Source organism: Nothobranchius furzeri, chromosome 18 (assembly GCF_043380555.1).
Source record: "Nothobranchius furzeri strain GRZ-AD chromosome 18, NfurGRZ-RIMD1, whole genome shotgun sequence".
Taxonomy (NCBI): domain Eukaryota; kingdom Metazoa; phylum Chordata; class Actinopteri; order Cyprinodontiformes; family Nothobranchiidae; genus Nothobranchius; species Nothobranchius furzeri.
Genome location: NC_091758.1, coordinates 41643292 through 41669328, shown reverse-complemented (window position 1 = coordinate 41669328; position 26037 = coordinate 41643292). Strand labels below are relative to the sequence as shown.

At 45.3% G+C, this 26037-nt stretch overlaps 1 protein-coding gene across 1 annotated transcript in view; it reads left to right on the top strand.

The window, feature by feature from the left end:
- Positions 1-4281: 4281 nt before the first annotated feature.
- The window catches only part of alk (ALK receptor tyrosine kinase), a gene marked incomplete in the record, with an annotated part of 374845 nt that continues 353089 nt past the window's right edge, over positions 4282-26037 (top strand). Inside the window, 1 exon segment of the mRNA XM_070547101.1 lies at positions 4282-5774. Coding sequence (XP_070403202.1) covers positions 5054-5774 — 721 coding nt within the window.

Sequence of the window (26037 nt, the reverse complement as noted above, 5' to 3'; positions counted from 1 at the left end):
TACTAGTACTAGTATGACACATAAGTATTACTTTACATTTTTGTACTATAATACCTATAAGGGACATTTAATGCTGACATGAGCAGAACAGTTAACATGCAAACTGTTTGTAATTAATATTCTGTTTATTTTTAGGATCCAGTTTTTATTCTCAGACTCTATATTGTAGTGTTTCAAAAGTTAGTTGGGAAAACTTTTCATGCCTAAAAATAAAACAATTAGGACAGAAATCTCAACTGAAGTTGTCATAAATCATGCAAGAAAGAACTAGAAATCTTCTACCGCAGCCCAGATGGGACAAACTTCTTCTAATGGACACTTAAATTAAAGATAGGTGAGCTAGCAGATCGTATGAATATTTAAATGGATATAAATGACACACGAGACCTGCCAGAGGTAACAAATTATTAACGAGTCACGCCGTGATGATGAGGGATTAAATGGTATAGAAATTAAAATTAACATTAGGTTGAATTTAAAAAGTCACAACAGATAATTTAATACAATTTACAGAAAATGCACAGAAATATAACGAACAGATGCACACAGTTAGGAATCTAGAAAGCTATGGAGTGCCAAATGTACCAAAAACATAAACACACTTTTTTTTCCACATTTAGCTTAAAATATTTTTACGTTTAGAATCCAATCAAAGTAAATTTAAATCTGAATACTTTAGACACCTTAAATATTTCCCAAACTCCAGCAATGTTGTTGTGTTGGTGCGGCATGGGCATGCAGTTGTACTGAAGATGCAGGTAGTGGCTAGCTTAAGGGGGAGGAGCCAACCTGGGCTCCAGCCTGAGGAGGAGGGGCTATGTGAGGATCTCCCACATGTTACCGAGGAACCGTGTAAACATTACTTCTGTTTGTTTCCCTCATCGTGAGAAAGTTTAATCGTGTGATCAAACAACTCAGAACAAGCGCTGAAAAAACCAACAGTGGAAAATTAAAGGAGATTACGGACCGGCACGTCTTCCAGTGAGGAAGCTGAGTCTGGGACTCGGGGTTGGACTCTCCAGTCTCTGGGGACCAAGTCAAAAAACTCCTCAGTGGGAAGGTCCCCGGGGATGGACGAGATCCGCCCGGAGTTCCTTAAGGCTCTGGATGTTGTAGAGCTGTGCTGGCTGACGCGGCTCTCCAATATTGCGTGGACATCAAGGGCAGTCCCACTGGACTGGCAGACTGGAGTAGTAAGGTCTGTTGAGGGGTTCTGGAGAGGAGGGTCCGGCGGATTGTCAGACCTCAAATTCAGGAGGAGCAATGTGGTTTTGGTCCTGGCCGTGGGACACCGGACCAGCTCTGTACCTTCAGGGGGTCCAGGAGGGTGCGTGGGAGTTCGCCCAACCAATCCACGGGTGTTTTGTGGATTTGGAGAAGGTGTTCGACCACATCCCTAGGTGGGCCCTGTGGGGGGTACTCCTGACATGGACATAGTTTTGGGAAAGAACAGGGGGACATGTCCCCCTCACTTTTTCCAAAGTCAGTTTTTGTCCCCTTCACTTTAAACCGCCCAAAAACAATGTTACCTTATCGTAGACACCGGTTGAGCTCTAGGTCCAAGTGGAAAACAACCACTTGTGTTGCAGCCTGTTTCCCACTAGAACTGTCCATGAGCTCATCTATTGGCTCTGCTGATGCTTGCTGATGTGTGATTGGCCGTTCCTGCTGTCACTCCACGTTGTAAACAGGACGTGCTCCCTTTTTGTCCCAGTTTATCGCAGCTGCCAGGGGGGTAATCCAGAAAGCGAGTTTGAGGCCCTGTCCACACGTAGCCGGGGATCTGCCAAAACGTAGATACTTGTCTACGTTTTGGCCTGTCATCCACACGAAAACTGAGTTTTTTCACACGAAAACGGATCTTTTTAAAAACTCCGGCCAAAGTGAAGATCTGCGTTTTCTCCGTTTTGGGTGTCTGCGTGTGGACGGACAAAACCGGAGTTTTAAGGTCCGTAACGTCACTTTCCGCGACAAAAAAATGCTGACATCACGTGTGCGACCTGTGTTTACACTAGCCGACAGCATGGAAGCCCTCAGAGCTGCGCTCGCTTTATCAATAGTCCAAGCGCTTTCTGCTTGTTTGTTTTTGCAAGCGGAATCACTGCTCCTTGCGGAAGACCACAGACGAAGGACGAGGTTAAGAACGGGGGAAGTACTGCCGCCTACAGGTCTGGCATGTCCTTAACAACGTATTTATCCAGGTACGTGTGGACAGAGTTTTTTTTTTAAATGAGGTGGTGTGGATGCAAAAAACCCGGCTACGTGTGGACTAGGCCTAAAACATCGGGGATCTCATGATAAATCCCTCCCGGTTTCGCCAGCTCCATGAACGATTCTCAGTTGGATTCAATCCCCTCTAATCCAAGCAAGGACCGGCAATCAAGGCTCACTCGCATCCATAGGCAGCCCCTGTTAATCGATGCTAGATAATGAGAACGGGAGTAAAGGACAGAACCTCGTTCTTCATCCAGACGGAGCAATAATTATTCATCCCTGCGTACGGGGACTACAAAGATGTTAGAACTAAAACCGAGACCATGAGCTGTTTGATTAAAGCTGTGCAGCTGGTGCTTTACAGTTAGGATGCACAGTTTACATGTTTCCGTGGCAACGCTGGAAGTCTGCTTCAGCTCTTGTTTGTCAACATACTTTGTGAAAGCTTTCATCATTTATGTGTCATGTTCATGTTCTGCTCCAGAGTCCGGATGTTTGGAGACCCCAGAACTTTGTTTTTACTGAGCAGCTTTGAGTTTTATAAGAATGTGGTGGTCATGTGACCCTAAAGTTACATTTAGCACGTGTATTACACACCAAGGACAAAACACCACATATGCCATTTAAATCAAATATTATAGTGTTTGACACGTGTGACCAGAGTAAATATATAGTCACATCAATAGTTTTTCCTTTTACAAGGTGAAAAACAAAGTTGGATTGAAAGCATTATAGTATTTTTTACTGCCAGCTGTGTACTTGACATTATGTATAGGAGCCTCTGGGCTGTAGTTTTACACATTTTCTTTGTATACATACTGTAAAGACCCCCCCCCACCCCACCCCACCCCCACCCCCCACCCCCCACCCCCTTCCCGGTCCTCATGCAGGGCAGTGAGCTTTGGGTAGTGACCGAAAGAACGAGATCATGGATAGAAGTGACTGAAATGAGTTTTCTCCACAGGGTGGCTGGGCTCTTCCTTAGAGATAGGATTAGAAGTTTGGTCATCCGGGAGGGGCTCGGAGTAGACCCGCTGTTCCTCCACGCCAAGAGGAGCCAGTTGAGCTGGTCAGGATGTCTGGTGAGGTTTTCTGGGCACGTCCATCCAGAATCAGTTGTAAAAATGTGATCTCAATATTTAAATCTGAACATATTGAGTTGAATTTAAAGTGAAACCTAAAACTGTAGAATCAAATATGAGTTTGCCCCGTGGGGCAGCTGTGGCTACAGTGTAGCTCATCAGTAAGTGATAGTGTAAAGCACTTTGGAGTCCTCTGAATCAAAAAGGTGCTATTCCAAGTGCAGGCCATTTGTCATTTATGCAGTAAAATCTACATTTATTGAATTAGATTAAGATGTAAATGTTAAAAATTAATTTTAAGAAGTTTAATACTCAGATTTGAATCTAATGGTTGCATTCAAATATGTAGAATCAAAACTGAATATTTAGTTGATTCCAAAAAGTTAAACATTAATTGATTTGAATCTAAATACATGAAATTGAACATTAATATAGTAAATCTCAATAGTTATACTGTAAATTATGTCATATTTCACAAAAATATCACATTTTCTTCACGGCATATACATCATAACATTATTTAGATTTATATTTTGATTAAATTTGTTGAAGGAGACAAAGTCATTGTGTTTAACAGACCCAACGTGCAGATTATTGAATAACTGTCTAGTAAGATTAAAGGAAGTCCACGCCTCATGTTTAATTCAGTAAAATAAATCATATAAGTTTTACTTTGGAATCGGCGCTCCATACAGGTTTTTGAGAAATTTGGGGAAAACAATCTAATCTGTTTTTTTCTGTGAAATCAGACGTTTTTCTGTAATGTCCACACAGAGAAGACTAATGAGGAGGTGTGAGAGGATCCGGGGCAATTATGAAATTAATTAAAGCGGAGAGAAGCAGGAGGAGGTGCTAGCGCCATCTAGCGGCGAACGTCTTCGATCAACTTGTAGGATCAATGAAACAAGTGAGGGCGGGGAGGGGGGGGGGGTCAGGTGGGGAGGAAGATCATTTTCATCACCATCACCTCAGATGGCAACAGTAAAGGAAGTGTCGTTCACTTAAGAAATAAATGTTTAAATATATATATTTCACTTAAATCACCTCCGGTTAAACTATTTGCTCAGAACCGGAGAGAGAAAGACAGAGAGACTAACTCACTCCCATTTCCGGGCTGGTCTCCGGTGGGACTCGGTTCTGCTGCACCTTAGCGCGTTTCAATAGAAGATCCGGACTCCGTCACGGCGGCGCTGAGGGCGCAGGAGACGCGTCCGCGGTGCCTGCTGGGGGATTCGTGGAACCTGACTTTAGCGCGTGTGGAGGCACGAGGGGATCCGGTCGGTGCGGATCGGACCAGAACCGGACCGGAGGAGGCTCCATCAGGCAGGGAAACTTTAACTGGATCTTGTGGGTGTTGTGGGATCGGAGCAGCTTCCCCCCACTGACAGAGAGACCACTTGTACCGCCGCCACAACTGTGCCAAGAGACAGTGAAAGGCACCGGAGCGGACCCGCGCAGCATATAAATCAGCCGCTCTCCGGTTTGGCAAGGGCGAGAGAGAAGCAGCACCGTGAAGAACCGAGCAGGGACATGAGACGTCTTCCGTTCGGGGGACGGAGGACAGCAGCAGCGAGCAGGGAGCGGATGTAAAACCCACGTCTCCTCGTGTTGCCACGGGCGCGCAGGAGGCGCAGGACACGCATCGATCCGCGCTTTGCGTTTTTTTGCGCTGCGTATGTGTCGGGAGCGGAGCTGTACTGGTGAGCGGTGGGATTAAGAGGCGCTTCCACCTGAACCGAACCCTGGAAGTGTGAACCATGAAGACCGGGCTCCTGGTTCTGCTCGTTTGCTCTGCGGCATTTTTCGCAGGGCGCCGCTGCGCCGCGACGGGGATGGACCCGCCGAGCGCCGGCTTCAGCAACGGCACCAGCGGGGACGGAGGCTCCAAGAGGGACTCGAACCAGACCATGCTGTCCAGGAACAAGAGGAAGACTCTGGCCGTGGACTTCGCGGTACCCTCGCTGCTGAGATACTATCTGGCGGAGTTCATCAAGAGACCTCTGAACGGGGACTGCCAGATTTTCCGCGGCTGCTACGCGCTGCGGGCGAACTTAAAGATGCTCTGCGTTCCTTTACAGAAAACCATTTCTACTTTTGTGGACCCGAGAGCCGCAAAAGACCCGGAGAACCGGTCTGCTGAAGGACAGCTCCCGTTCATCTACCAACGGCCGCTGTCCAAAGTTCTGAACCTGGGTCTGACCAAAGCGAGCAGGAAATCCAACCAAGTGGTGGTGGAGATAGGAGAGGATATAGTCAGGACGGGCTGCGGCGGGCTGACCGTGCACGAGGAGGACCCCGTGCTCGTGCTGGAGATGGACCTCACGACCATCCTGGAGTGGTGGCTCGGAGCGGAGGGGGGCCGGCTCAGGGTCCGGCTCATGCCCGAGAAAAAGGCGCAGGTGCCCGGGATGGAGGACCGCTACACCACGGCCATCCGAGCTGCAGACCCCCGCCTGAGCCTCGAGATATCCTCCCGGGGTGAGTCCCTGACCCCCCCCCCCCCCCCCCCCCCCCCCCCCCACACACACACACACACACACACACACCACGCAGCTCAAGGTTGTGATTTAAGTTATGCTGTGATCAATTTTTCATGTCTGGTCCAGTGCGCCACAAGCGTGCGCGCTGCGACGCACAACGAGCAGCAGGAGGCGGATCCGGGTTTTTTTATGATGTTCTGATGGAAAACGATACAAACTGACGCGTGCGCGTGTGAGTCAGAGGATCGCAGCACCGAGGGAATTGGGGTTGCTTCTTTGATCCGGGTGACTTGGCAGGCTCCTGTTTCATTACTGATGCGTAAAGCAGCTCCGAGAAACGACACGAATGTTGATTCAAGTCCCAAACTTCAGTTATTTACATTGTGCTCCCCAGCTGAGCTCCTGCAGCAGCTTAGAGGTGGAAAGCTGCTCCTCTGGAGTAGAATCGAGGCCTCGCTCTTTGATAATGCAGCACAAACAAAGTCCATTTCATTAACAAACAAAGAAAAGCTTGAAATCTTCACCTTCACTGCTCTTGTTCTTGAGGAGATTTTAGGAAACTGGCTTCCTTTTTGGCTGGGCTCAAATTAAGTTGTTATCTCCAGGAAGGCTGCAGCTCTCTTTCTCGAGGGGGCTCTTCCCTTGTTGTTCTGAGCATCGGCACAATCAGTGTAATTGCTTAATCACTTTGATGAGGGAGGCTGGCCCAGAAAAACTGCTAGGATCTGTCAGACAAAGGCGAAGCTGAGCTGGAAGCTGATGGAGCCATGGAAGCAGGTGCTCAAGCAGTGTGCGCTGCCTGCATATGTTCAGCTGCACCATTCACCTGTTTCTGCGAAGAATGTACCTGGTTTGCATCTTCTTGAGCAGCCTCAGTTTGAGGAAATAGCTTTTGACATTCTCCAGGGCCGATCGAACCATGTTGCATTCATCTGGACCAAAACGCAAGCTCAGAAAATTCACATATAAGGCATGGATGTCATTATTTTATGGTTTTTCTTTTTACTGGGATGAGGTAGAACTTAATATATATGAACTTAATATAAATGGGTTAAAGTATTGTGTTTTTGTTTAACTTTGCGATACCCGTTTGCATCAGCAGGTGGCAGAATTGAGACGTTCAATGGTGATTAAAACTTTAAAATATACTTTTAGACTACAAAACTACCTTTAAAAATGCAGAAAATCAAACCTGTTGAGGATGTATGTGATATGTTTTGGATGCGGCACCTTAGAAACCAAATCATTGCATCAGTCGCATGAAGAAAGCTGAAATTACTGCTAGGAAATGCAGAGAAGAGCTGCTACGGGAGCCTGGTTTTCCAAACAGGAAGTTGGTATGCATACAAAAATGTACTTTATTCTTGTAAATGGAACTTCATGGAAGCACATCTCTGAATGTTTCTCCACACAGCAGGTGGAAATCCTAACCAAAATCATTTTCTGACACGTGCCCGTGTGTTTTGCCCTCGATCGCATCAGGAAACCACCAAACCGTGGTTGTTCAGGAAAACTAGTAATTACCTTTTACACACACACACACACACACACACACACACACACACACACACACACACACACACACACACACACACACACACACAGGATCTGAGGACCACCTCTGGAGTTCTCAGCAAGGAGTCCAGGAGCACAGCTGGGGGTGATAACAGCTGCGAGGCCGACATGGAATGATGTACAGGTAAATGAAAGGAACGCCTACGTGTCTTCAGTAGCGTGTTGCATCTCCACGTGTTGCCACAACAGCATCGGTTCTGGAAACCCACTGAAGGCGAGGAATGTTGTTATTTTAAAAATCTGCTGGTGTTGTGACGGGAGTGGGGATCTCTGCTTTTGGCTGATTCCGTTCTTTGAGTCTGAACAGAATCTAGATTCTCAATCGGGTCAATTTCCATTCAGTCCTGAACATCTGCAGCTAAATTTAGACGTGACAGGTTCTTTTTGTTCTGTCAAATCTGAAACAAACCAGAATCTGTTTCATTTACTTTTAAACTGCAGGTAAGAAATCAAGGTGCCAGGAAACACACGTGTTCAATTACCAGTTCAAATTGAGGCAATAAGATTAAATAATTATCCTGTTTTGTCGTCTTCAACAGAATCTTTGGCAGATTAATGGAATTCCAAGCGATGCATCTGTTTGACATCTGCAGCCACGTTTAGATGCTGCTCTAACATTTATGGGCGGTTCAGATGTTGCCAAAAGGACAAAATGCTCATCCGCGTGGAGAGTTTGATCCTCAAATAACTCCCGTCTGAATAAAAAGGACTCTTGATGAGATTGAGGTGATGACGACAACAAATATCCAATCCAATCCAATCCAATTTTATTGATAAAGCGCATTCACAAGGCATTACAACCAAACAAGGCGCTGTACACTAAAAATGTTGGTTAATTAAACAGGCGTTATACAAACATGTAGAACACAGATAAAAGATAAAAAGGAAATACAACAATATTCCCAAAACTAACAGCTAAAAATCAATAAGACACAGGGTGAATAAAAAATTAGAAAAACATTTTAAAAAGAACCTCAATATTATGGAAGTTGATAATTGTGGAGTCCATTTTTAAACAGTGCAGATGTAAGTGAGGTTCATAATTATGTGGTATAAGCTAGGTTGAAGTAGTGAGTTTTCAGGCGTGATTTAAAAATGCTAGCTGTTGGTGCTAGCCTCACTAGCAGTGGTAATGCGTTCCACAGCTTGGGTGCACAGACAGAGAAAGCCCTTTCTCCACGGCTTTTTAAACGTGCATTGGGAACAGCTAGGAGGAGCTTATCTTCAGACCTGAGAGCACGCGGCGGGTTGTAGTAATGGACAAGTTCACACAGATATGGAGGAGCTTGATGGTTCAAGGATTTGTAAGTCAGAAGCATAATTTTGAAGTTTATCCTGAACTGCACGGGCAACCAGTGGAGAGATTTCAGAATTGGAGACATGTGTTGTCTTCTGTCAGCTCCAGTCAGCAACCTAGCTGCTGAGTTCTGGACCAGCTGAAGTCTAGAAAGAGCTGCTTTACTGATGCCGTATAAGCAGGAGTTAGAGTAATCCAGCCTTGAGGTGATGAAAGTGTGGACCACCGATTTCAGAAGACCGACAGTCAGGATGTGCTTTAGTTTCGAGATGCTTCTTAGTTGGTAAAAACATGATTTAACTGTGTTATTGACCTGGGCATCCATCTTCAGAGCCTGGTCCATTTTTACTCCAAGGCTGGAGATTACAGAGGATACATTAGGTGAGAGATAGTTGAGGTCAGGTTGATGAGTTGCCGTGGTACTGTTAGGACTGAAAACGATTAAGTCAGTTTTGGAGTCATTAAGATGGAGGAAGTTATCAGCTAGCCATTGCTTGACCTCAAGGATACAATATAAAATATACCAACTTCAGTCACGTAATCTGGTCCAGTCTGTAGAAAAAAACTCTTTCAGGATCAAGTTTTGTATTTCACTGGTAACACGTGTGACTTTTTGTTATTGAGGAGCTCCGGTGAGTTCTCGTCAATAATCCCATCGTTCCAGATCCGATGGAGCTTTGTCTCGTTTAGAAGCTTTTCCGGGATTCTTCACACACAAACAAATGGCAGACGCACATCTTGTGGGTTATTTATAGTAAAGTTTTAATACCAAACATTAGATTTGTTAAATTATGGTCTGTATGTTTGACCTCCTTAAAGAAGCAGTGTTTTAACGTCTTGTTTCCATGGAAACGTGTAATATTTCTGAACTGCCATTGGTCACTCTTGAGTTGCACATGCATGCTGAACGTTAAAAATGCTAATCGCGTCACCTGCGTTAGCCTCAGAGCTGAAACAGATGGTCAGAAAAGGCCAGTCTCCACTTCATCACGTGGAAAATTTGTATCAATGGCCCCGCCCACCTTTGCTTGTGTCCACCCACAAGAAGTAAAGAGCCTAGCGAGTCTTGGCTAGTAAAAGCTAACAAAAGCAACTCCTCAAAACGGCAGGAGCACGCTCAGGTTTGTGTTATTAGGGAAGAAAAAACATGGTTCGTCTTTTCAGTCCAGGGTGGAAGAGCGAACGAAGTCAGTGGAAGAGTTGCTTTTAGCCAATCAGAGGTGACATGTCTACATATCATGAATATTAATTAGACTGATAATCCCCTTGTTATCCTCCCCTGCACCTGAAACAGGAGCGCCAGAGCTTTTTTTCCACAGACGGCAGCGGATTAATCTAAAAAAACGAGCAAAGTTTGTTCCGATACGAAGACGCGGGCCTTGAACACCTGATGAAAGCAGCAGCAAACGCCCCACCAGATGTGATCTCGCTCACTTTGACACGTTCATGAACTCTTTGTTGGGATGGAAAATGAGATTTAGGAGCATTTTCACTCTTTGGAGCAGATTAAATGTGCGAGGAAGATGGGTCTTCCTGTCCAACTACTTCTGCTGTAACATTTATCATTTCAAATAAAAAAAAAACAAATTCCCTCCACTCAGGAATGCTCCGCCCACCCAGCTGACCTGAACACCTGCACGCTTTAGCGTTCGTAAAATCATGTGGAAACAGAAGTAGCACCCTGGCTGATTTTCCTGCGTCGGCGCCAAACTTAAGAGGTAAAAATAGTTTCCAGGTGAAATGTTCTTCTGCATGGATGCAGTCGGCTGTGTCACGTCCCGGCAGGCCTCCTAACCTGCACGTTTAGCAGGCGGGAAGACTGCAGCAGGTTATGTCACTCCACCAGCAGGAACCTTGTTTTCCTGGTTAAAAAACGCTCGTCCACCAAAAAGTTTGATTGTAAGTCGAGAGCGGTGAGCCCACCTGGAAACTGCTCTGAGGGTGAGGGCGCTAAACGAGTGAAAGACCATAAATATCAACCGATCCGCTTCTGTAACACCGAGCGGACGAAGCCGGTGGACGGATGAAGTCTTAAATCACCAGGAAACCGTTCGTCTGGATGAGGCCTGGAGACTCGTGTCTCCAAACACGGATGTGTGAAGAGATCTTCGGCCTCGTTTTTAATGTTGTCAGAAACAAAAGTGAAAGTGATGTTTTGCCATCAGGGTGATTAACGGCGTCTCTTCCAGAGGTGCAGGCAGGAGGAGGTCAAGTCGTCGGGCGCCGGCATAATTAGATGTAGGTGTCAGTCTGGAAGTGAGAGGTTGTCCGTCTGCATTAGTTACCCGGTGGAGGACGAGTCACGACCCGTCGAGGGAGTTCCCGCTCTTTTATCACGTGTCGGTCCTCCTTCATGTGATCATTTGTCAGGTTTTGTTTACAGGTGTCGCCGGGCAGATTTAAGCAGACACTCGAGTCGTGTGACTTGAGGTTCATGGTTCTAGTCTGAATCTTGATCTGAGTCAGAAGTGAAAGGTAGGGAGACACGAAGGGGGCGTGGCCAGGTCGACTCAGCCAGCATAGTCTCTAATACTGAGGCTCAAAGAGTTGATGAGACTCAGACTTGACTCTGAGTGACTTGAACCTGGCCCTTAAAGACTCTAAACTTGGCTCTCAGACTCAGGTCTGTACTTGGACTTGAATGTGTAACATCACATTGACTTGGTCTTTAAATACCAGGGACTCGACCCAGATTTGGCTCTTAAGTACTCGAGACTTAGATTGGACCAGCCCCTTTTAATTCAAGCTTGATTCTTGACCTAAACCTGGTCTTCAGAGACTTGAGACTTGATTCTGACTTGGATCTTAAAGCCTTAAGAGTTACCTTGGACTTGGTCCTAAAATACTACAGACGTAACATTGACTTGGCTTTCAAAGACCTGAGACTTGAAGCAAATTCAGCTTGACTTTGAACCTCAAAACCTTGATACTTGACTCGGACTCAGTATTTCCAGACTTGCGACTTGGCTTTGACTTGAATCTAAGAGACTTGACCTTTAAAGACTTCAGACTCAACCCAGAGTCACAGGTTCTTATTTGGACTAGGACGTGACCTGCATGGACTTGATGCTTGACACAGACTTGGTCCACACACACTTGAGGCACGACTCAAAGCTCTGACTTGACTCCTAAAACCCTGCCACTCGACCTGGACTTGGCAATCCGATCTTTTAGACATTATTCCAATACTGACTCAACCCTCAAGAATTTATTTAACTCGGACCTGGTCAACTAGACACCAGAGTCAAACATTGCCCTTTGACTTGACTTGGACTCACATTTGGTCTTAAAAACCTCAATTCCGACTCCAGTCTGACTTGGACCTGCAGACTTTGTGGGTTCTAAGTTATTTTTAGATCACATTTAAACCCGAGTGTGACTGATAACAGAATGTTGGAACGGCGTCCGCAGCAGAATTTTAGACAGAAGCAGAGGAGACTCGTCGGTCGGGAGACTCGTCGGTCGGGAGACTCGTCGGTCGGGAGACTCGTCGGTTGGGAGACTCGTCGGTTGGGAGACTCGTCGGTTGGAGCAGATTTTTAGTTTCATACAGAAACAAACTCGTGTTTCAGCTGCTGGATGTTGACAGAGTCGCTGTTAGAGTCGTGAACGATGATTAGAATGTGTTTCTACAAGGCACTGCTGTTTACCTGAGAGGCGTGCACACACACTTGATCCCCAAACACACACACCGCGCGCGCGCGTGTGTGTGTGTGTGTGTGTGTTTGCTCGTCATTTGCTGAGTCTCTCTTTACTGAACACATCTTCTTGTTCAGTTTCACCCTTTAAAGAACGTCCTTAATTTAAAAACTGCTGATTTAAAAGCCGTCTGAGCTGGACCGGGGGTCTGCAACCATCCAGAGATCCGTTTCTCTCCTCTGTCCAGCAGAACGTGAAAAACCAACAAGTCGCTTCGCTCGGGTGCATTAAACTTATAACGTTTGAGTTTTAAAAGCTGCAAAGTCCCAAAATCTAAAGTGAGACCAGGCTGGGTCTCAGTGATGAGCCCTGGATCCAGCCTCATGCCGGGTTTTCGGGCTGAAAAGGTTCTGATCTTTGGGAACTCGGAGCAATGATGAAACTCAGAGAAATAACTTCTCTTGTTTTAACTCTTTAAACAAGATTTATGCTGTTTTTCCTGCATCAGACACATTCTCCTTCCTCGATCAGTGTCACCAACTTCCTACTCCTTTCAAAATAAAAGCCTCCAACATGCATTCTCTGTCTTTCTGCATTCCACCTCCAAACACGCTAACATTTTCCATTTTTCTGCGTGATAACACACGTGCCTGCCCTCCAGTGAGACAAACAACCAGTGGAACCCAGGGTGACTTTACCACCACGGCCTGTGGGAATCAAAGCTCTAAACTGAGCTGTGTGCTTTGGCCCTCTGGCTGACATCATTAATGAGAAATACTCCCGAACAAGAGAGAGGAAAACAACGCTCAGCGGGGGGTGATAAAGGGCTCAACTCCACTTTATTAACCTCTACTATGTTCTCCAAGTGGCGCCGTAAACAGGCTGCAGAAGAATCATTAAACGATCTGGAAGCTGAAGAACGTGGGGACCTCTGCTTCATTAACCTGCGTGGAGACGCTCGTCGTGGCGCCATTAGTGGAGAGCATCTCGATAAACTCGCCGAAGCCTCGAAGTCGGAGAAACCAGAGGCCTGAGAGGAGCAGCTGTGTGTTTTACAGCTTCTCCTCCTCGTGTTTGCCCCTCAGATTTGTCACACACACACACACACACACACACACACACACACACACACACACACACACACACACACACGCTCATAAATTCTTGCATCTGTCGTTTCCTTTGAGAGGCTTAAAACGGACTCCCGGTGCGTGGATCTTCTCGCTGTCGGGCAGATGTAAGGGTTTCTCCTGCACCGTAAACGGAGTCTACAGTAAATTTGTTTTTTACTCAGATTACACGCTCACTACTTTGTTTGAAGAGAGTTGCTCGTGGCTGCTTTAGAACAACTCGCTCCTTGAGAGACGAATAAACCTAATTTTCCGTGTCCTGGATGCTTTTCTCTTGTTTACTGACAAAGTGTTCGGTTTAACCGCCTCCAGAGACGCGTCACACCTCAGAAAACTTTCATTTTTATCTCACATAACCATAAAAACGTCAGAATATGAATAAGTGAACAACTAAAAGTTGGTTTCATTTAATTTTCAGGACTATCTGAGCTGTTTTTTCCCACCTGCTTTTCAAAATAATTAATTTGGAGGCGTTTAATTTAAATTAAAGGAGCAAAGCTAGTAATTATTTATTTATTTGAGGTGTTTGGAATTTGCACGTTTAATTTTAGGAGCATTTTTGTACAACATGAACTCTATTTATTTATTTATTTATTATTTATTTATTTATTTATTTATTTTTGCATCTTTAATTCATTTGGAGCAACAAGGAAAGACATTTTAGACGAAGTTCAATAAAAGGTGTAACGGGAGCAGTGGTGCCACAAAAACATCTTTGTACGGGGGCCCAGTGAAAGTGTTGCCAACATGGTTCCTCTGGTAACGCCACATTACGTCCAACGCACGTACCTCAAATTAGAGAAACACAAACGTTTAAGGAAAAAGAGCAAATTTATTTCCTTATTGTCATTTAGAGCATGTAAAATTTGTTTACCGGGGTAACCATGCTCTATACCTGTCAAATACACCTGTTGTTGTTGTTGTTATTGGGGTTTTTAAAGGGAGATTATGGAAGTCTGACAGCCAAAACATGTATAGAAATAATAAATGTCTTCTTCATACGTTCTCCTGCAATGCCCTGGTCCTGTAGAATGAGCCCTGGCATTTTTACTGTGATTGCCTGTTTTTCTGTAAAATCACAGAAAAAGAGAGATGCTCGGGTCGAGCAGGCTGCTTCATGCGCGTTCACGCTCAGGCATCGCCCGTAGCATTTGCTATCCGTAGCTTTAGCAGCAGAGAGAGAGGCAGTGCCACTTTGTCGCTGTTCCTAACGCCTAGTGACAAAGCTAGCTACATTTCTGAGGACCCTTAGCTACTTTCTGTAGAACTTTCTTCTAGATATTTCCTGCAAATTAGCAACAAAACAGCCATTTTCACTCCGAACCGTTCTTTGGTTTCACGTTGTTTCAGCTGTCATCAAGGATATAAATGCTACAGATACAAAAGACGTCACTGACGCTTTAGCTCACCTGGTAGGATGTCTGACTCTCATGCAGAAGACCTGGGTTTGATTCTGGATGTGAACATAGTTCATTTAGAGTTTCTTTTTTACATTAATGGTATTTTTTTTTACAGTAAGATGCCCAAATTTTTTATTTGAGACTCGCCGAACGGCATTGAATTCACAGATAAAAAAGATGTGGGTTCAACTTTCATTTTGGAACAACTTTTCAAGCAAGGGAAGGGAATGATCTGAGCATGCAGGAGGACTGACCCATCATAAACCTTTGTCGGCTGTGCTGAAGAGAAAGGTACAGAACCACATTATTTTATTAATTAGCTGCGTGTTCTCCTGTCCTCTGTCCTCAGGGCCACACACACACACACACACACACACACACACACGGGACTGTCTCAGCTGTTATTTTCGTTAAGGAGTGTGCACGTACAGCATGCGTGCCTCGTGCACGAGCCTACTATTGAAGCTGCCGTTATGCTTTTGGCCTGAGGGGGCAATCGCGAGCATAAAAATTCAAAACTCCATCAAGTCCTTTTAACCAACCAGTAACCCATCTGGTTAAAGGGTTAAACGCGGTTTAGTCTCAGGATTAATAAACGAAGGAGTATTAGGATCATTTCGCGCCTCAAACCTTTTCATCGGTGGAGGACGCTGCTGAGGATGTGAAGCTTTGACAAGAAATGCGAAGCTTTTGGTGCTCCCTAGTGCGAGTCGTTCAGAAATCTCAGTTTGGATTGAATCCTAAGAGATTCTACCTGGAAGACCGAGTGGAAACGGATGGCTAGCTTCAACAACTGCAGGAGGAAATGAGAAAACCGAGAAATCCTGCGAGGTTTGTTTTTATTCCGGCTGATTTTCTGTGTGTCGGGTTTTTATTTCCCCCTTCTGGGCCGCTGTAGCTGCTGTTTCAGGGCCAGAGTGACTTGTCATAATTAAGGGGAAATAAATCCTGCTCTCTAGTAGGAAATCCTGGGGGGGAACATCAGGTCATTTGTCTGAGAGCTGGAGCTCACGCTACAACTGGGTTGTGCTGCATGATGTGCTGTGAGTGAGCCTACGGGAGCAGGAGGTTTCTGCTGTTGGTTTCCAGCATGTTGGCTCCTTTAGCTGCGGCGTTGTGATGTTTGACACGTAGGACAGAATCAAATTCTGCTGGAGTCGTTTCAGTTTCACTGCTTGTACACCAAATATTCTGCTTTCACTCCTCAGGAGGAATCTCGGGATGTGCGGGGGGAAAAAAGGAAAATAATCCTTTATCCAGAGAGAGAGACCACTGGCTGCAGAGAAAAGAGCTTTTATTTTGGTAGTTTTGGACCAAACGTTCCAGTTTCTTCCATGATGCCTCAGCTGGGGTGTGTGTTCTGAGTCACGTTGGTGTAAACAAACTCTTCTCAGGGTGTGAAGCGCCGCCGTCCACCTGTTGACCTGTAATTCAGTCCTTCCAGGGGAAAGGCTCCGGTGGCGCAGGAGATGGTGGCGTGGCGTCGCCGGGAGCGTGTGTGGAGTCCAGGTGATCAATGGGACTCCTGACATTTAAAGCTTGTATCAATCAGCTGCTAATGAGCAAATCGATGAGGAGTCAGAACCGCACGCCACTTTATTATTTATGCATCTCTAGGATCACTTCACTCAAGGAGCTTCCTTCCTTCCGTCAGCTGGGTGAACTCGTGAGACCCGTCCTGCCGATCGATGCTCCGGGTTGCAGCCACCCGATTTACTGGATGGAGGCAAAACTCCGATTTAATTCTCCCTTTCTGAGTGAATGATGAGACGTTTGTGCCACAGAAGCTTTGAGCCGCGACAGTTACAACCATGCCCTCACCGACACGTCCCCTCGCACGGCAGGAAGCGGAGGCATTTCTGTTCCAGAGGCTTTGAGTTAAGAAAACGGCGATTGTTGGCGTCGCGCTGTCCAGTGGAGATGGTTGAAAATTAATGCATTTTAATGAGCTGCCCTCTGAACCTGCCCAGATTCATTTGTGACACTGGCACTCGACGATGTTGCCGTCAGCGTAACGAGACAGCTGATTCGCCTCGACTTGAAGAAGGTGAGGAAATCTTCCAGCCTGAGTGTGTGAAGCAGCGGCATCAGCTCCGGAAACGCAACCGCGTCCCCAAAAGACGAGCTGGTGGCGTTTAAAACATTTCCAAAAATCACAAAATCTCTTAGAAGAAGGAGCTGGAAGTCTCAAGGTGACTTTGTGCCATGATTTCCTCTAAATTAGCACCTCTCCCCCGATGTTTTAGATATTTACGCCACTTCTTTTACAAGCGCTGCCTGGCTGATTAATGGCGGTGCTGGGAGGAAGGCCTCGGCGCGGTGTTGGGTTCAGAGCAGCTGAGTGTGAGGCTCACACCTTCAGATGCCCCACTTCCATAATGAGAGGAGTAAATAATGTGCATAAATCAGCGGTCGGCCTACAGGAAGTCGCGGCCCTGGGATGAGCACATCTGTATTTGCCGGATTAAAGGTCACGGTGCCAGAAAAGATCCAATTTAGAACTTTTCTGCTTCTGTAAGCAAACACGACTCGAGTTTTAGGCAAAGAGTGTGAGGAATCTGTAAACCACCCGAGGTGATTTACGGTAAAGTTGTCATGGAAACGCTTTTTGCTTTTCCTCTTGGTCACATTCCTGTTGAAGTGTGAGAAGTGCGCATGTCCCTCTTCATGGAGGGAAGAGCACGGGCTCGAACTTGGCTTTGTCTCGTCAGCTCCAGTAAATCTGATCAGGCGACCTCGGCCCGGCGCCAGAGAAATTCAGATTTCAGCATTTTTTATCTTTATGGGGCAGAATTTAAATACGACTCCCACTGCGGGATGAGTCATCGGCATATTTTTACTGATTAGTGAGGAGACGGCTCCGGGTGAACACGAAGAACGGTTTCAACTCTCATTTTTGTCTGTAGAAAGAAATAGTTTTGAGGGAATTTTCCAGATATGTAAAAGTTGATTTCTTGTTTTTAACAGCGCCAGTTTCAAGATGGTTTAATAGATTGATAAGCTAACGGCTAGTCAGCGTGAGGCCAGGACCGAAGTTGATCTGAAAACAACTCCAGTCTCAGGCATATATAAACTTTATCTCTGCGGTGAATTTTACATTTGGTTATGCTTTCAAATGCAGCTGAAAATGCTAAACAGGAAGCGCTAACAGCTAGCTGCTGCTATTAGCTAAATAACAATCTAATTTGTAAAATTGCAAAGAAATTTAGTTTTAAGGAACCCACTTCAGTCGCTTGTGTTGCTGTGATTAGACGTTACGCCAGAGCCACACTGGAGGCATCAGCGGTGCGGAACGGTTGACTCGTGTGCTTCACAACGTGTAAATCCACACCGGGGGGGGGGGCTCAGCCGCTGAGCGCTTCTCCACCGTCCTCCTCGCTGGACTCACGGCATCACAAAATCCCTCGATTTCAAAAGTTAGTTCAAGCCATCCAGCATTAAACCAAAAAGAAAACAAAGATCACGTTTGGGATCGCTTTAATGTCATTCATGTTTCTCTCCACGGCCGGGATTAAAGCCATAAAAACACGCCGTTGCACTTCTCAAGAGACACTGGTAGAAAACACGCCGTCAGATTGCATGTATAGACATAATCTACATAAATAAGAAATCGAATCTCTGCACTAGACTTTTATTTTGACAGTTTCCGGACGTTTTACACCGATGGCATGTGTGATTTCCTGCCTGGCCCTATGTAAATTGTGGAAATTCATGCATCCCTGAAGCAGAACATGAAAACAATAGAGTCCAACCTTAACTTTAGCTGCGCGGTGAGGCGAGCTGCTTTTGGGTGGCCCCTGAAATGTTCTGCACCGCAGCTGGGTCCGATCGCCCCGTAGACGTTCCACTGCCATTCCGCGTCGCTGATGCCTCCAGGATTCATCTTTAGCTCATCAGTCGAGTCAGGGTCCCAAACTGAGGTTGTTCAAAAAGCTATGAACTAGAAACATGAATTTTTACAGCATTTTTACAGAAAACCATCAAGTTTTCTTGCCTCTCTTTTTTCTCCTATCACAAAATACACGAATAATCTTGTTTTAAGTATTTGTGCATCTGCCAGAACAAGCAGATGAAACTGCTTCTCTTCGCCAGCAGCAGTTTGTTTCTTCTACAGTAAGAAACTCGCATAACTCCAGAAATTACCTCAAACTGGGCGAACCTTTCAGCTGCACCATGAGCAACCGTGGTTTCACAATCAGTCTTCTGAAGCTAATTTAATTATTTTCACTCCGGGTTTTCGCCGGAACCTGGAGTGAGCTGGATGCTGTTCTCTCTTTTTGTTTGAGTAAATTTCAGTCTAGTTGTTTTGGTAAAAACACAAAGATGTGACCATTCCTGCAGCCCAGCTGCAGCGCACCTAGTTTGTTTGACACAGAACTGAACGCAGCTTCCTGTTTGAATCCAGACCCAGATTATTTTGGTCCTTCTGAGGATTCTTGACCAATAAAGAATGATTTAAATCCATCTTGAGGATGAACTGTCTCGGTTGTGCTGATTATTATTGTTTTTTAAATAAAGAAAAGTGTCCAGACCAAAAAGAGTGTTTCACTGCAGAAATCAATGCTAAGTCGATCCTGAAAGGCAGTGGAGAGAGTGGACCTCCGACCTTCGGAGATGGTTTTGTTTGTTGTTTTTGAAGGTCTGTGCTGGGAACCTGCAGGGGGTTTGTCTGTTTGTGATCTCCACTGCCAGCCATGTTTTTGTTGTTTTTACATCCAGCATCATTAAAACATGAGTATGTCCTAGAATATCTCCAGTTATTATAAAAACGTCTGTAAATGTTGGCAAAATGTAATCATTTCAATAATTTGACACACAAATCTCTATTAACGTGTTTAATCTGATGAAACAGGACAATTCTGTATTTGTTTTCACTGATAATTACCCTTTTTTGCTTGAAATATTCAGTAACGGATGTAAGTGATCCCGGGCAAGCCCCCACTAACGTTACACGTACACGCATTTTAACTGGTCAAATGAAGCTCGATCCACTCTGCCCACATAATGTTAGTTAGAAGTGAATTCACAAACATAAACAATGAGTCTCAGCCAAAATTATTATTACATCTGCAAATAACTTCCAAATTTAATACAAAACAGTAAAAAGGTAGCAAAGAGACAAACAAAAGCAGAGTGTGCGGTTAGAGAGATGAGTCCTTCTGGGGACACACTGATACGGATATTCATCCACAAATGGACAAAGGTGCAAAACAACTCGTCATTATGGAAGCTAGACCATCTAAGTAGTGTCTTTTTCATCTCGCTACAACATTCGGGTCCGATAACGAATCCAGACTGTTTCCTGAGTCTGGGGGTGTCTCACACACCTTTAAGGTCATCGGTGCCATTGGCTCATCCTTGGTTTTTACGTTTCAGTCTTAATCTGACCAGTCCGTGTTAAGCTGCCCGGAGAGCACGGCGCGTCAGAGGGGAACTCCGCCGACATTCACCTGGAGTTAAAAAGCCGATGACAAATGTGTCGGGGTTGCCGTAGACCGGCAGCTTGGCAGCCTTCGAAGAGCGGCGTTGAGTGCTCTCAGGCCACATCCCAAGCTCCCTTTATGATCTGTAATGGGATTGTTGAAGAGCGCCAGCAGCATCCTCATCACAGGACAAAACCCTCTTAATGGGATACGATTCGCCATGAAAGGCCAAGGAAGAGCGGTTTCTCACTGAACCCACTTATCCCCTGAAACCTTCATACCCACTCACACACACCCCCGCCACTGACCTCTCCAATTGACAGCTGGAGTGTGAATCCTGCCCTGATTTTCCCCCTCTCTCCTGCTGTTTCTGAGCCGTGGTTGGGTGTGTGCTCATGTGTTTGGAGTGTGAACAGAGAGATGTAGAGGCAGCAGATCAGAGCCATGAGAGACTCTGTTTGTGGCTTATTGAAGCTGCAGCTTGCTTGGTGGGCTGGATTGACTCGGGGGATGGTAGTGCAACATGTTCAGCTGCTGAAATCACTGGGAGTGAATACAGAACAGTTTCTGTTGATTTTGAGCTCAACAATGCCTGGAGATGGTTCATCTGAGGTGGAGTACAGGAAAGTTGAAAGTGCAGTCGTGGCGCTGCCCCTGCTGGTTTTCCTTGACTCTAAGTTGAAGCGTGTCGGTAAGGAGTTCAAACGGGCCAGTTGACTTATTAAAGGGTTCATTATCTGTAAAAGTAGTCAAATTAATTTGTAAAATTTTATGTGGATTAAAATTTTAAACCTCGTTGGGCTTCTTTTTTATTTTGTATTCTTTAGTTTAGCAGGTGCTCACCGTTACGTCCCAAAGAAATTCTCTGCACAGCTTCGTTTTAGAAAATGGGACGAAAACTTTAGTTTTAAAGCAAAATCTTAAGTAAATAATTATTAATGTGATAAATTTGCACAGAAAAAATTACTTTGCGCACAACAAACGCTAAAAAAAAAATCCTGACGTTAACAGTGATGACTAGGCTAAGCCAATCACCAACCAGCATGACTTGATTATCATGGAGCATGCTAACAAGCTCACACGGGTAACCTCGTAAATATCTTGTTTTTTATGTTTTGCTGAGTTTCTGCGTGATCAAAGGCGGTAAACATGCCAACAAATGGTTTTCATGCTGTTAAGCATTACCAATAAACTACGCATCTAAGGTCTTTATGTCAATTCATGGATAAAGGTTCGTGAGTCATCTGGTGCTTCATGCAGCTGAAGCTATCCTCCTGAGGGCTGAACTATTTACCTTAGCAGCTCAACAAAGATGGCGCTTACCCCGGTTTCACACGGCAAGCATCAGCGGAACGGAACGGCAGCGAAGCGGCACCGCTTCAAATACAATCCAATTATAGTCTATGGAGTGTTTCAAACCAGCCGCAGTGTCCCAGAAGCGGCACGCCGCGCCGCTAAAGATAGGATCAAGTTCTATTTTTTCCACGAGCCGCTTCTGGGAAACGTCAATTTCCGCAGTTCACAAAGTGCGAGACAGGAAACCACACGGTTTCAGTGTAAAATCCCCAGTTATTTTCAAAATAAAATGCAACGTTGCGATGTCATATATAACTTATGTCAGCACGTGTGGCCGAACGGTTTTGTTAACCACCAGTTTCTTTCGAGAAGTGCAACGGTGTGATTCCTCGCGGGGGTTGTGATCTCTCGATGAGGAAGGTGTCGGAAGTCTCGAGGGATTTTAGAATCTCGCGGGTGCAGCGAGGCGCAGCGAGCAAGCCACGCCGCGGCCAAGACTCTCCCGGTGTGAAAAGGACCGCTTCGAAGTTCGCGAGTGAGCCGCTCCGCTGACGCTTGCAGTTTGAAACCGGGGTTAGGGTGTTTTTTTAACATAAACTCCTCATTATTCTGTGTATTTCTTTTCTATTTAGTACCGAGACGATGCGTTTGTAATGACGTGATTGGGTGATGAACGTCTTGCTGCAGTTTAGGAGGTCCCTCTGCAGGTTTGTGTCTGTAGGAGCTGCTTTGCTGCTCGGGCTCATGCAGTGAGGTGGAGCGATACGTGCATGTGCTGCTGTTGGATTTAAACGGATTGTGAGAACAAGCTGTCTGTGCGTGATGTGACGTCAGTAACACAACAGGGGACACTGACCATGCACCTGAAGTTATAATAGAATCCTTCAGACTGAGTCCTTCATTCCTTTTTCACGCCGTGCCCACAATAACTCATCAGGGCTTCGACCTTCAGCACAAACCTGCCTTTTCTACAGTCGGCCTCCATCCACTAGATTTTTCTCCTGCTAACATGATCATGTGAAAACCAAAGAACCTTTGACCAACAACAACAACAACAATAATAATCACAATAATAATAATATGGGTTTCCATCTTGGGGGTAAATTAATCTGATTTTAAAGATTCGATCAAGGAAAACTTGACACTTTCATTAAGTTTTCAAGGACCAGTTTCCCTAGGAAACCGTTTTTACTCGTTGTTTTTTTTTTCAAATACGATCAGTCGACCACGCAGGCTAAATGTGAAAATAGTCTTCTACCCTGTTTCCTGCATTAGCCACCAATGGAAAATAGACGGTGAAACGCTTGGATCAGATAAGCCTGTGACGTTAGCACGTCATAATGTCAAGTTGGTTTTGTGTCCAGGAAACAACAGGGCTAGTGAGAGCTAAGCATTAGCAACTCCACCACACAGCTGAACCCCTCCAGGCTCGTGCTGTTTGTGGAGATAAAACATCAACGTTGCAGAGCTAAGAGTCAGTGGTAGAGCCGTGTTGCTGTTAGCCAATCAGAATCCAAATCCTTCAGCTCCACTCTGCCGTGGCTGACTTCTCGTTCCTGAAACAGGAGCGCCAGAGCTTTTTTCCATTGATATGAGCTACCTCACTTACCGCTTCCCTTTCCTCCTGCGGGATGCTAAGGTGTGTGATGTTTTTGTCGCAGGCATAATCTGCAAAGCTGGGATTAGATTGAAAACTGCATCCTATTTGTAGGAAAATGTATTTAGTTTATCCTCTAGATCAGTGGTTCCTAACCTGGGGGTCCCGACCCCCAGAAGGGGACGCCAAAGCCTCTCAGTGGGTCGCCAGGACCTCGCCACTTTAAGGGGTTAAAACTTCATTTATTACTTGTTTATAGCCTACATTTTGCTCCCATTTTTTTCATGAGTGAAAAGTTTACTGATATTAAGACAGGAAATAATTAGTACAGAAAAAGTAACACACTTTTAAGAACATTTTGCTCAGCTCACTGTTTTATTTTCAAGTGTCAAAAGTTCATTAAAGATAGGACTGGTTGATTAATCACAGCGTTTACAGTTAATAATCTAGTATAAACAGTAATATACACATTTAAGTACATTTTGCTCAGTGTATTTTTTATGTGTCAAACGTTTATTGAAAGGAATGATTGATTTATCAGTGTTTACAAGAAACAATGTGTTCAGAAAAGTAAAACAAACTGTCAAGCACATTATGCTCTGTTTGGTTTTGTTAATGACTTTGTTCTGTACTGGAGCCTACTATTACTGTTATCTATTGAATCAAAGCATATTACAATGTGCTTGAACAATTTTATCATTTCTTAATACTGTTTGTACTGGAAGAGAGAATGGGAGGGGGTCGTCAAAAATTTTACTGGTAAAAAACGGGGTCCCTTGGGAAAAAGGTTGAGAACCACTGCTCTAGATTACCCGTCACTGGATTACCGAGAGCCTTCACCGTCGCTCTCTTACTCTCCTCTATATTCATGGTTTCTATTCATTTATTCACCTTTTGGTTTTTGCACATGCAGCTCTGTCACATTTGCACCAAGATGCGTACAGACAGAAAACACCGATCAGCGCTTCAGTGGTGCCAGCTGGACGACCTCAGGCTGACCTGAGTGCCCATGAAATCAAGTCCACGTGTCGACACGCACCCTGCACGTTCTACAACCAAACCCCGACGCCGGGAGTTGTTGTTGTGATGCCGAGGAGTTATAAAAATGTGTATTTGTGCAGAACGAGCATTGCTTCTTGTATAAAGGCTGGGGGAGGGGTCGATTGCAGAGTTTCGCTGACCTGCAGGTACGCTGGCGGGGATGAGGACCTGCTCTTATTGGGAGAGTTTGCCCTGATGCCGTCAGTCACTGCAGGTGGAGGCTGCTGCGGCTCAGCAGGGAGCCTCATCAGCCTCAATCATCAGCATCATGAGTGCCACTTCTCCTGGCTGTCTTTTGGTGTACATCTCTAAATGAGATAAGCTGTGATTATCCAGATGTGGAGACATATGATGTGTTTTCATCTTAAACAGCCAGAGAGCATTTCGTTCCATCAGTTAAAAGAAATGGAGGTCAGACGTGTTGAAAAAGACTCAAGTCTCTTTAGAGTCCTCTGTCTGGGCGAGTCGCTGGTGACACGAGGGAAAAACAATTCGATCTTTCCTTCTGGTTTTGGCGTCTGAACAACAAGCCCGAGCCGACTGTCACGTTTGCTGATTCATGCTGGGAGTGGAGGCGAAGCTGCTGACTGACGAGTCTGAGAGGGACCTTATCTGTCACCTCGCAGGCTTTTCATCACAGAAGCGCTTCATCGTTGGAGGAACAGGGGCGGCTGTGCTTCAGAAGACGAAACAAAAACAGGAGAATCTGGTTTTCTTCACAGACTCTTCAAAGTTGCATCAGTCATGTGGCGCGGGTCTTACGTCTGACAAGTCACACTGAGGCGATGAGTTATGAATTAGGTGGTGTAGCGCTGCTTTAGGTTTGAATTTATCACCAAAACCCCGTTCTGGTCGTTCAGCCTCACTGGTGCTGGTGGACATCCGATGTGGAAACCGGACCGGTGAGACGGGAGCAGCGACGTGCAGCTGGAGTCGAGGACCCGGAGGGAGACGCCGGGTTTCTCTGCTTGTCGTTTTAACTCGAGGCCAACAGCTTCTCGACTTTGATGCGTCTTGAAACACAAACTCGTCCCTCTTTGGCTTCAGATGCTTTTCCTCGCCTTCCTCATTTGGCTTTGCAATATTTACTGCAGAGAGCTCATTAATGGCTCTGCAGGAACCAACAGAGGCAGTTTGAGATTAAAAGGAGCTGAAAGGAGGAAAAACAGCCCAGGTTTCACTGTGGCACCAACACCGCAGGACCCGCCTCACTGCAGCGTTGCTCATCATTCTAACGGTGATTTAAGGATTTTAATGCAATTATACAATTAACAATATTGTTGCAACAAAACATGAAACATTTCTTTAGTAAAAAAGCAGCTTTTGTTTGTAGATAGTAGTGTGTGGTAGTCAGCGAGACACCGGACCTTTGAACAAAAACAAATTTCTCAGAAAGATGCTTGAGGTGGTCTACAGAGTAAACATCTACGTTTGTGATGAGCTGGGACTCGGAGAAGGTGATGAGGGTGACTACAACAGCTATCATGTTTGTGTCGGCCATCTTTAATTGGATTAACCCTAATCAGCTGCAAACGTTCATCCAGACGCTCGTTTCTGAAAGTTTCATTAAAAGCTGACGTGTATTTGATGAGAGTTTTGATTAAAAACAGAAACAATAGGAACAATCAATTAAAAACAATAAATCAGCCCCAAAAAAAGTCTTTAGAAACGGAATAATCAGATTACTTCCTGTAACAGGAAATGATCATCCTTCAGAAGGAAGTTAATGGTTTAGAAAATCCTCTTTATTTGGTTTGAACTGGAGATTGTTTACATCTAATAACAGCAGGATGTCATCAGTAAACATTGTTTTGCTTGTTTTGATTATTATTTAGGAGGCGGCAGCATGAAGGACGTCCGAAA